The 12,637-nt window shown below is 44.8% G+C and overlaps 1 protein-coding gene across 2 annotated transcripts in view; it reads left to right on the top strand.

Annotated features, from left to right (window-relative positions):
• The first annotated feature begins 4,833 nt into the window (after positions 1-4,833).
• Positions 4,834-12,637, top strand: part of DCAF5 (DDB1 and CUL4 associated factor 5) — a 43,028-nt gene continuing 35,224 nt past the window's right edge. The window contains exon 1 of one of the 2 annotated variants that reach the window (XM_083746504.1): positions 4,834-5,492. In XM_083746504.1, the coding sequence (XP_083602630.1) occupies positions 5,279-5,492 (214 nt within the window). In that variant the 5' untranslated portion in view covers positions 4,834-5,278. Of the gene's footprint in view, positions 5,493-6,280; positions 6,932-12,637 lie in introns of those variants that run through there. The other variant, XM_083746505.1, reaches the window with a different exon arrangement.

Here is a 12,637-nt window from a genome sequence, read left to right on the forward strand (position 1 = left end):
CTAGCCACTGTGATCCATGCGACGGTCACCTCCAGACTGGATTATTGTAACTCGCTCTACGTGGGGCTGCCCTTAAGACTGACCCAGAAACTCCAGCGGGTGCAGAATGCTGCAGCGAGACTCCTTACAGGGTCTTCGCTTAGAGATCACATTCATCCGGTGCTATACCAGCTGCACTGGCTCCCGGTGGAGTACAGGATCAGGTTTAAGGTGCTGGTTTTAACCTTTAAAGCCCTATACGGCCTAGGACCCTCGTACCTACGGGACCGCCTCTCCTGGTATGCCCCACAGAGAAACCTACGGTCTGCAAATAATAACATCCTCAAGGTCCCAGGCCTCAGAGAGGTTAGGCTGGCCTCAACTAGAGCCAGGGCCTTCTCGGCTGCGGCTCCAATCTGGTGGAACGCTCTGTCACAAGAGACTAGAGCCCTGCGGGACCTGACATCTTTCCGCAGGGCCTGCAAGACAGAGTTTTTCCACCAGGCCTTTGGTCAGGGTGCAGCCTGACTCCCTCCTCTGGCAACCTGCACAGAATTTTGCTTAATCGGTTGTCATCAATTTGATTTTAATTAATTTTTATAATGAAATATTTTTAGAATGTGTGATTATTTGACTGTTTGATTATTTGATTGTTGTTAGCCACCCTGAGCCCGGCTTCGGCTGGGGAGGGTGGGATATAAATAAAATTTATTATTATTATTATTATTATTATTGGTGTAACTGACATTTACCCAGACTTTTCAGTTTCTCTGGAGAACAGAAGGGGAGGTAAAGGAAACCGAAATGGAACAGACCAACATGATAGTTGTGAGACTGCATTTTCAGGGCAGATGCACTGAAATAATGTGAGGGGCACAGGAATGCATAGTTAGCCCCTCCCACACCACTATATGGCATGGTCACACCTACACTGTAGCTTCCTGCAATATGAAATGCTTACCCAACATCCATGTGTTTGGCAACATGAGCAAGGAATCTCATTTGGAGATGTAGTAAACCTGTTGTCTAGTTTAGCATGAGGTGAGCAGCTTTATCCCCTAAAAGCTTCACAAATTTGTCTCAGTAGGCCTTCAAGTGCTCCACATTTCATTGGCCAGGAAAAATGACAAAAAAACTCACCATGTGGAACAGCTCTGCAGGATGGCCACCTGAGGATGCAATGGAAGCAGAATACTAAGACCTCTTCACTATGATGCCATAGTCATGATTAAGAACTCTAATTCATATTTGGTCATCTTCACAATGAGATTTCCACCATCTGCACTCTAGCCATCATCTGACCTTCATTTTCCACAGAGAGCCAATTTCCACGGAGAGCCAGTGTGGTATACTGGTTAAGAGCGGTAGACTCGTAATCTGGTGAACTGGGTTCGCATCTCCACTCCACATGCAGCTGCTGGGTGACCTTGGGCTGGTCACACTTCTTTGAAGTCTCTCAGCCCCACTCACCTCACAGAGTGTTTGTTGTAGGGGAGGAAGGGAAAGGAGAATGTTAGCCGCTTTGAGACTCCTTCGGGTAGTGATAAAGCGGGATATCAAATCCAAACTCCTCCACAGTTCCCCAGAGAGCGAATGAGCGTTCATGATGTCAGTGTATCTTCAGGCTCCATAATTCAAGTGGGCTTAGTAGCAATTCTATCCTTGTTCAGGAGGCATAAGTCAGATACAGGAAAATGAAAGCAAAATAACAGCTGTTGGATTGGAAAGCTTTTATTCTTCATAATATCAATATCACAAACATGTTCCCCAGTTTAAGTATTGTAACAGAGTATTCAAGCGTAAATGTTGAATGAAAAATAAATGAAAGTAAGTGATGCATGAGTTGATTCTGGTAAAGGAAGAAATATTGAAACTCCAAACTAAATTTGACTGGCACATAAGAGGGAGATGGCCACCAAACTTTGGCCAAAAGCTCATCTGTGACTGTTTGTGCTTGAAAGCAACTGAACTGCCTTCTCAGATTAAAAAAATAATAATTTAACTTTCAAGTCTTATCGAAGGTGTTATACAACACCGCCAATAAATCAAATTGCAAGCCATGACATACCCGAGGACAATTCCTCATTTTGCGATCTTCTGTGGCATGTTAGTTGATACCTAACAATTAAATGTGCATATAGGAAACAAAGAGTGCTTTGGTGCTTTTTCTGGTATACATCAGGGCTCTCCACCATCCTAAGGTGCTAGAAGAAATGTTAGAAGTATATAGATATTTTTTATGAAACACATTTGAGGTCTACACCCACCATTCTTCCCATAATGTACCACACATTTGGGGATTCTCCCCTCTCTACATTTTTACCACTTCTCCCTCTTAAAAAAAAATGTATGCATTCTTATCAGTTTTACTAATGCCAAGGTCTCCCTTCTCTGATTTCTGGTGAACCTGACAATGCTGGGGGAAAGCTTAGTCATTATCTCTTCGCTCTCCTTGTTCTCAATGAAACAGGAGAAGGTTGGGTGAAGTCCTTGTCAAGGTCACCAATACAGGAAATCTTCCATCTGCCCATCCCTTTCCCTTCTCCTGCTCCAAGGATCAGAGGATGTGTGTGTGTGTGTGTTTTCTTTAAAAAGTAGTATTTGTGCACAAAATATTTTAATTTTTAAAATAAACTGGCAAGCATTGGTGTAACTAGTAAGACATTTCCCTAAACTTTTAAGTTTCTCTGGAGAGCAGAGGGAGGGATGAAGGATAGAGATATGGAACAGGTCAAAATGATATTTGTGGGATTGCATCTTCAGAACAGATTGTCTTGGGACAATGAGTGACAGATACTGACAGCTGACCACAGTTTGGCTGGGTGGGAATAACTGGGAAAATAAAAGATCAAGCTGTTTCTCAGTGAGTCTGTTAGTCAACTGAGGCTATAGGTAGCTGCTTGGCTCTGGATTTTATCCATTGTTTTGCTTTTCCGTATTTTTTTTGTTCTGGTGACTGGTGCTTGTGTCAAGGCTCTTGTCACACTGTGGAATGGTAAGCACCAGTCACCAGATGGAAATCCCTCAAAGTATTCAGGAATACATCAGATTCTCTATGGGTGGACTATCTGATTTGGTTTTCCAGCCCTGCATAGTGATGTCGTCTTGTGTTTTAATTTGTTGGAAGCCACCAAGTGGCTGGATAACCCAGTCAGATGGGAGGCATATAAATAATAAATTATTATGATTATTATTATAACTGCATTCAGCCCAAATCTCAACAGTGATCTGTCCATGACAATGGAACGGATTCATTATAAGCTGCCCCCTCCATCAGCTGAGTATTGCAAGTCTGCTTTGTGGCAAATACCGCAAATGAAGGGGGAGCAGTGAAATAGCCATGTTTGCTGATCTTTTTTCCCCCTCAGAATTGCTAAAACAAAAATGGATTGTATGGAGCTCCAAACTGGGTGAATGGACACTAAAATGGGGAATGTAAATTGAAGTAAGCAAGTGTAAATTGATACAAACTGGGGCAAAAAGTCTTAATTTCACATATATACTAATAGGGTCTGAGCTGGCAGTGGGTGACCAAGAATAAGACTTTGGAGTCATATTGGGCAGCTCAACAAAGACATCTGCCCAGTGTATGGCAGTTTTGGAAAAGGTGAATTCCATGTTAGGGATCATTAGGGATCACCTGGAGTCCCTGTCAAGGATAAAGGTTGGGTAAATAATAATAATAATAATAATAATAATAATAATAATAATAATAATGGTTCTATAGTACCTTCAAGCATCAGAGGTGGTATGCAAGTTGCTGAGGAACACAACCAGGAGACTGATATTGTTATGCCTTACTTGTTGCCTTGTGGGAGAAACAGGACGCTGTACAGTACTAGAATGGTCTTTGATCTGATCCAGAATGAGTCTTTTAACTTTTTACTATGTTATGAACTTTTATGGACTTGGGTCCACTTCATCTGATACGTGTAGTGTGATTCTCAGTTACACATATGTTGTTGGTTTTTTTGCTGCAATACACTAACCCAGTCACCCCTCTAAAAATATTTAAAATTTTATCATAATTCACAATTAAAATGCACATTCTACATAAATCCATTTTTAATCTTCTCCAAAATTGAATTGATAAATAAATCCACTGTTCTACAAAACCAGTGGCATTCCTTGAATGTACTGCTTAAGAAAGAAGAGTTATGTACACTTTAGATTAGTTCCTATGTCAAACTTGTCTTCATTTATTGTTCTTTCTAGCTAATGCCTTCAAAACGTGTTCCCCATTGACCCCTTTCTCTTCGAATCTGCTTTGTCTGAATCAATTTCTAAGAAGCCCTTGGAACAGATGAAATACTGGGTGGTTTTAAGAAGATCCTTTGGTGATCCAAAACAAACTTATCATGTTTCCATTTTATCTACGGGGAATATATTAAATGCTAGCAACTGTCTCGAGAGATGGATTAGAAAGAAACCAGAAAATCCGGGAAGCACACTCTTTCCCCAAAGTTTCTTCCACCTCATTTCTAATAAGGCTCAAGGAGAAGAGGCTAATGTTGGCATAGCAAATCAATCATATTTCCGATTTCAGTCCTCGGATGGGCTTTGGTGATGGTAGAGAGATCAAACTCCAGCAGGGAGTTTGAACCTGGCTGCCTCTTATTACGTCTGTCCAACTTCATAATTAAGTGTTGCTTTAAATTATTATGAGGAAGGGCCCGAGGGAGGTGCATCGGCAGTTCCAGGTTCACCGTCGTCGTCGTCGCCCCCATCTCCTTCTCCCTCCTCTGGCCCCACCCAAGCGCGATCTAGCGCCTTCCCGTTGTTGCAGCCCCTTAAAATAAAAGTGGATCCAATAACACGTTGATCCCTAGCGGGAGAGGGATGTACTTCCGCAGATTGTTCTTGTGGGGAGGGGAAGGCGACTGATATAAGAAGTTAGGCAGCGTAAATATCTTATCTTTATTTAAAAAGCGGGGGTTTGGGGGCTCCGCCTGGGATCGGGGGCAAGTGAGACAAGAGCCACAGTCCAAACCTCCAAAGCCACTGACATCCCCGATCAACGTTCAGTCCAGGGCAGCAGCCGGCCGAGGAATCGCATTAGGAAAGGGGCTGCAGCTGTGGATCAGCTGCTACCGCCGCCGCCGCCGCCGCGAGGCAGGGGAGGAGTTTAAAGGGGATCAGGAAGCAACGGAGTGTCTAACACCTCTCCCCTGCTATGGCTGGCTAAAGAAAAATCATCATAACCATAACAAGAAGGAGGGGGGGGGGGAGGCGGGGAGAAGGCAGAGGGAGTGAGCCAGCCGAGCAAGCGAGGGGGTGGTGGGGGATCAGCAGCAGCAGCATGAGAAGGCGAGCTGATCTGGGGGGCAACATGAGGTCAGTGGTGGGCTTCTTGTCCCAGAGGGGCTTGCAGGGAGACCCCCTGCTCACCCAGGACTTTCAGAGGAGACGCCTGCGAGGCTGTAGAAACCTCTACAAGAAGGATCTCCTGGGCCACTTCGGCTGTGTCAATGCCATTGAATTCTCCAACAATGGAGGCCAGTGGCTGGTCTCAGGTAATGCAACCCCTCCCCCTCCCTCCCCAATTTTTATTTTCTTCTTCTCTTCTCTCCCCCACCCCCACCCCGCCCGCATCCCCGAGCCCGCATCGGAAGACGACCATAGCGGCGTTGAGAGGCGTATTCTCCCTCCTATACACACAAACACCCCGATGTTTCCCAAATAGAGATCTAAAATGGTTGACAGGTTTTTTTGGGGGGTTGTTTTTGTTCCCCACCCCAAGTCATGTTTATGGTGGCGGTCTGGTTTGTGAGAGTGGAAGTTTCGTCTTCCCAATCAGAAAGTGTCGGCTACTCTGCGAGGCTTGATAGGTTTTTTTTTAAAGAGAGAGATAAAAACCGATGTATATTAATAACTGACTGCCTAGTCCTCCTAGTGTCGGGGGTGATTGGGAACAAAATGGATAAAGACCCGAAGGAATCCCAGGGGCAAATGACAAAAGTAAATAACGAGAGACGCAACATATCCCAAATGGAGACCGGGGTCGGTTTTTGTGGCCGGATCCGGAAGGATCCGTTGTTCCCCCCCTCCAATTAATGGGGCGTGTGTGGTTTTGAAGGCAGCTGGCTAATTCAGGGAGGGGGCAGCACTGCGGGGGGGGCACTTGTTTATTTTAAAACTGCGGGGTGATTTTATTTTGCGCAGCGCCTTTCGGGAAAGGGGTAGTGCACTCGTTTCGTATTCTCCCCCCCCCCCCGGTTATAATTTAACTGGGGAAGAGTGTGTTGGGGGGGCTTCCTTATGGGGAGGGGGTCTGCTGTCAGGTGTCGGGGAGCCTCGGAGTTGACGCGAGAGCTGCTCCCGGTGTGTGGGGGGGGCGCAGGGAGGCGCCCTTTCAGGACGGGGCCCAGGGAATAATAACCCCTTCGGCCTGCCGCCCCCTATCTGCGCCTGGCATCAGGGGCAGACCCCCAGGAGGTGGGCCAGATCCGTCTCCTTCTCCCGCCTGCCCCGCTATAGCCGCCGCTCCCCGCTCTAAGAGGAAATGGCTAACTCCAGGCCGGGGCTTGAGTGGGAGCTGCAGGCCTCGCTCTCCTTGAGCTCTTCATAGCGACAGGCCTGGGAATCGATGGCCTATCCAGGGAGGGGAGGGCGACACGCGAGTGGCACATCGCAGCCCTTGCGAAGTGTCTCTCCCGTGTGTGTGTTTCGGAGTCGGGGTTTCCCTCTCTCGCAGCCGTGGCTGGGGGTGTCTTGACAGGTGGCCAAAGGGAGGCAGCCCTCGCCTGCATCTCCCTCTCCTCGAGGAGGAAACGTAGGCCACGGATAGGAGAGTCAAGATGCACAAGGATGCTTAATCCGGAATAACTACCACCAAATGGTTCTCTACACCATTTATAATCTCACACTTGGCGGCTTCATCCACTCGAGTGCCTTCTCTCTTTAACCTATCCCGGCTTGGAAAGTGGCCCAGTGGCTGAAGCCTGTTTAATTGGTAACTAATAATCAGTGTTAAAGGAACCCTTTCCCTCTTTTTCCACTCTGAAGGCTTGTTGCATCTGCAGTCTGAAGGCAATTCTGACACAGCAAACCCTTTCTTCAAAAGGAAGAAAGGGAAACTGAGGCAAAGGGGGACCTTGCTCTTTCTACTGCGCAAAGAAGATAAGCACAAAGAAGGGTTTTGGCATTTTACTTTTAAATTCCATAATCATTTTGGAGGGACAAGAAGCCTCTCTGGCTCCAAGTGTCTTATATAAGCTTCGGCCTCCTCTGGATGGGCATAGCCTGGCATCAGTAGCCTATGCTCCTGTAATCTCTAGGTTACATTACTGTTTTTATAAATTGGGCAGCCTTTGCAGGTTGTTTGGAAACTGCAGCTTTTGCAGAACGTTTTTGCAAAACACCAGATCTGGCCTAGCTGCGTTGGCTCCAAGTTTGTTTCGAAGCCCAGTTCAAAGGACTGGTTTTAACCTATAAAGCCTTACACAGCTCAGAACCCCAACAGCTTGTAGATGGCCTCTTCCTATATGAGCTTCCCCAGATCCTAAGATCATCATCGGAGGCTCTTTGTATGGAGGACGGCAGCAAGAGCATGGGTGTTTTCAGGGATGCCCCCACCCATTTGTGAACTGCTCTCATCGGGAAGGCTTGCCTGGCACCAATTTTTTTTGGACCAGGTACTTGAATGCTAATATAATTATAGCTCCTGTGGGCATTCTGCCTGAGTATTTTTAGGGAGTGTGCTTATGTAGTGGGTAGAGGAGGAGTATTCATCTATTATAATGAGTGGATAATCTATTTTAGTGTATGACTGCTGATTTTGAATGTTGTATTTGTATATATTATCAATTGCTTTGAGATCCTGAATAGTGGCATAATAAAGGACATATAGGAAGCTGCCTTAGAGTGAGTCAGACCATTGGTCCATATTGCTCAGAGCCATCAACGCTGAATGGTAGCAGTTTTCCTGGGTTTCCAGCAAAAGTCTTTTCCAGCCCTGCCTGGAGAATCCAAAAATTTAACCTGGGACCTTCTACATGCAAAGTGTGTTCTGTACTATGGAGCTGTAACCCTTTTCCTAAATATATTTCAATGCACTCATAACATGCTGTGATAGGGTCACTGTTTCCACTTCTCAGATATGAAATGGAAACTAGCACAAATTATTTGCCTCAGGCTGTCTGAGTCCATAGCTTAGCCCTTTATAGTCCTCTGCTTGGAAGGTAATCTCTCTCAATATCAAAGGGTATTTCTGCTATTACTGTTCTAGCAATAATTATGTTCCATTTGATTTAACTGGGCTTTAATCTAAGGTGAACAGATTAAAAAATTAGCTAATTTTCATTTTGTCTAGCTTTCAAGTGACTTAAATTTGCATATGGTAAAAGACACAGTGTGGGTGCTAGGAAGGAACAGTTTTTGTGAAGCGTGAGAGGTTTTAAAGTGGAAAAAGACAAAACTCATTGTTTTGATGAAAATGACATCTTTATTGCTTTACTACATCTCAGGATATTCCATATTCTACTAACATGCCAGAGCTAAAGTGCTTTCAGAAATAAACAAGTTCAATGCCCATCATTATTGTGGAAGCTCCAAGTTTAGAAGACATGTTAATAGAGATTTCAAGTGAGCCCTCACTACTTCAGATGTGTGATCTATATTTAAGGAAACAGCTGTTTCATTCTGGAAGTTGTCTACATCCCCGCCCCACCTCCACTAAAAAAAAAACAGCCTTGGTGTGTGGATGAAAGCTGCTGTTTGATGTGCAATATGATTAACCCTTTAGAATCTTGTTTTTAGTCCCTGATTATTGGTAGGAAAATGTCCACCAACTTTTAAACACAAGCTAATCTACCTATAAGAGGCAATAATCCTAAACTACTCCTGCCCTATTTTCAATATTATTCAAAGGTTGCTTTGTTGTGATTAACTAAGTAATACATAGTAATCATATTTAGGTAATTGCAGGCTCCATCAGCTGCAGCTCCCAAAACTGGGGTGGATGGAGTACTATGCAGTATGTGAATGAAGAGGGTGAATAGATTGTGGGATTATGATTTTTCAGGAGAGAAGAGTGCATAAAACTAGCCTTGGTTGCAAACTCTTTCCCCTCTCTATAGCAGAAATAAGGCTATTTAATATTTAATATTTTAATAATATTTAATTTATTTCTCAATGATTTATCAGTATCGATATTAAAACATACTAGCAGCATTTATACACTTTTGAGCGTATCTGAATGTTATGGACAGAACTGTAACGAATACTGGGTTTTGGCTTCAAACATTCATCACTTGTTGTAGAAGTGTATCCAAAAAATGTGGACTTGTAAGGTTTTTGAAACTTAAGCACTATAGCAAGAAAGAAAAGAACGAGCTCTCCACTGAAAAGAGTATGGCTGCAGTTTGGATAATTAGGTTCAAATATATGGGAAAACACACATTTTATTTAGAGACCAGATTCACAAGACTATGGTTTGTGGAATATTTGTTGCATAGAAGAGGACTGTTGGCAGGTATAGCCTTTCCCCCCTGTACAAATATGACAGGATATTTCACTTGCAGACACTCTCTGAACTGCCCAGCTAGTAAATGTACTGGACCCTTGTCCTCCTCCACAGTTGTTGGACCATGAGGCAACTCACTTGAGATCCCTATACAGTACTGGTTCTCGCATATCTAGTACAAAGCCTTTAACTTCAGAGGTTTCTGTAGCCTTGCTCCATCTCCTGCCTTAGTTCAGGTGATATCCCTGCACGTGACCTTCGTTATTCAACTCTTACCAATTGTCTAAAAACCTCCAGTTTGCCCTCCCCTCTCCAATCATTGCACTGCCCACCCATGGATGTTGGGGGGGGGGGTTCTGTCCCTCCTGGCATACTGCTTTGTCCTTCTTAAATACCTCCTCAAAGCCTACTTTTTCCTGGCCTGTATCTTTAGTTACCTTTGGTTCCCCAGCTGCCATCTTGCTCTCCTTTGGTAACTTTGTTTTTCCTTGATGTTTAATGTCTGTTGACTGCTGCTGTTCTACTACATTTGAATCCACCTTTCCTCTAAGGAGTTCAGAGTGGCGAGCATGCAGAGGTGTATCTAGGGGTCGATGAAACTGGCCCCTGCAGAGCAGAATGCAAAAATCACCTACCGGGCTATGGAGTGTATGATGTATATGTGCTTGGTGACGCAATGCCACTGTTGCAGTGAGATCAAACACAGGCTTTCTCTGCAGTAAAGTGATTTTTTTTTGGGGGGGGTGCCAATACAGCTTATTGCCAAGGGCTTAAGGGACCCTTGGCACACTTCTGCCAGCATAGTTTTCCTTCTTCCCATTTTAGGTAGGTTGAGGTAGGTTGGCCTGGGTCTATTTGACTGCCCCAATAAGTTTCATGGCCAAGTAGGGATTGGAACTTAAGTTTCCTCCATCCTAGTCACGCATGAGCCATTATTCCACATGGTGTCTCTCTTTTGTCTACTTGACAGAAAAGTTGCCCACTTCCTAAACTTGTTACTAGGCTCTTCTAAAGTGAATAGGTTTCCTTTATCCTGAATGAAATAAAAGGGTTAGACTACTTCTAGGGCTTGATTCAATGCATCCTTAAAAGCACACCTTAGAATATTTGCCTTAAAGTAATATTCTGGTTATGACTGTCCCTTCTGTGAAACATGAGCAGGTTTCAAATATGACAACCATTGGTAAATTTGCAGCAGTCTATATTCTTTAGAAATGAAAAGGAGATGGTACTAATATTCAAAAGTGAATTTTATCTATTTGGAGCTATTAATTTTATTAGAGTGTAAATTGGTTAGTTCTTTACTTGATATAGACAAATTCTTAATGAAAAGTGTAGCAACGTATTTTAATGAACAGAATGTGCTTAGGCTTCTCATGTTAACTGTTATCTTTTTACTTGTCTTTTTTATTCCAATCTTTACCTTCTTAATTGAACCCAGAATTCTTCTGCTAGAATTATCTGTAGTTGGTTTGACCACATCAAACAGTTGTTTTCTCTTTCCACCCCAGCAACATCTTTCTTCAAAACACTTACCTTGCTCTCTTGATTTTCCCACCCTTCCCATTCTCTCTCTCAAATTTTGACAATCTCCAAGTTCTACCATTCTTACTCATTCTCCTATCTGCCTTTTCTAGATCAATCCACAAAAGTCCTGAGTTCTTCCTGAGAAATTCAGAACAATATTGATCTTGAAAAATGTACAAATAGCCTCATATCTGAACTGTTTCTCTGTGTGAAAACATTATCACTCCTTTCCTAGAGCAGCTCTCTGTCACAGAAGGAATGACAGCCTAATTCCATATGAAGAATATAAGAATTATAAGTGGGGCCCTACAATGAAATGCTGCAGCATGAGCTGCTTCTGTTCAGAGGTCCAGCCACTCCACTCCATACAATTCCCCCTCATCCCTTGTCCAACCCCCTCGGCAACAGGAAGTCAGCATTTTGTGTCCACTGAGCATTCTTAATCCTAACTGGGATGTGTTTGGGATTTTTTGGGGGTGGGGTGGGAGGTAGAGTGGACAAACTAATGCTCAATCCTATCTACCTAAAAATCTTGAAATCTCCCTTGATTTCTATGTGCACTGTTAACATCTTTCCTGAGGAATATATTTAAGTGCATTTTATACAGGTGAGCCAGAGGAGTTTACCTCAGTGGGTGCAGAGAGTAGTGAATGCCTCAGTACAGGTGCAGGAGGTACGCTGGCCCTTAGATAGGCAGTGGGGTGCCCCCTTAAGAGGACCTCCCTGGACCCAGAAGTGTTAAGCAACCATCACCCAGTTGTTAGTTGTCTCTTGTTAAGCAAGGTGCTCAGGATCATCATGGCAGTTCAGGTATAAGAGTGCTTGGAAGAAGTAGATTATATCAGGGGTTGGCAAACTAAGGTGTGTGGGCCAGATCAGGCCCAATTGCCTTCAGGATCTGGCCTGCAGACTGTTCGTGGATCTGCGTGGGGATTCTGTTCGTTTGGGCTGTGCCATTTCCCCACCCCCCCCGCGCCATTCCATTCCCCCCCCTCACACACACCGCTGTGCTGCCTCCTTCCTCCTGGCTTCTCCCCGCCCTGCCTAGAGGAGGAAGGGGGCTAGGCTAGGCTGGGCTGGGCTGGGCTGGGCTGGCTGAGCGCCATTTTAAGCAGCTCCTCTCCGGAGCCAGCCCTTTCACGCCACTCATCTTCCCTCCGCCACTGATGCCCTGGTGCTCCTGTGGGCCAAAGAGCGGAGCGGATGAGCTCCCTCTGTCTACCCACAAGAAGAAGAAGCAGCAGCAGTGGTGGACCCCTGGGAAGGTAAGCGCAGCGGGTGGGGGTGGGGAGGACGAATACTTGCTCCCCTCACCTCTTCTTCCAGCTCCCCCTTCCCCGGTGCCGCTTCTCCAGCCCATCACAAGGTCTGAGGGACAGTGGACTGGCCTGCGGCTAAAAATGTTTGCTCACCCCTGGATTATATGGACCATTTTCAGTCTGTTCAGGCTCTGCTAAGGCACCCGAATGGCCTTGGTCACCAGTCTCTGTGCCTCTCTCAAATTCTTCAACACAGCTATTCCTTGAAGAACAGTGCACCAAAGTCACACCCATGACTTCTGTCCAGCAGTCATACGTGTAACTTACAGTTCAGTACACTGTCCTCTGTACAGTAGGACACATGGCCAACCTAGAATCATAGAATTTTAGAGTTGGAAGGGATCCCAAG

This window comes from Podarcis gaigeae (assembly GCF_964106915.1).
Source record: "Podarcis gaigeae genome assembly, chromosome: 1".
NCBI lineage: Eukaryota > Metazoa > Chordata > Lepidosauria > Squamata > Lacertidae > Podarcis > Podarcis gaigeae.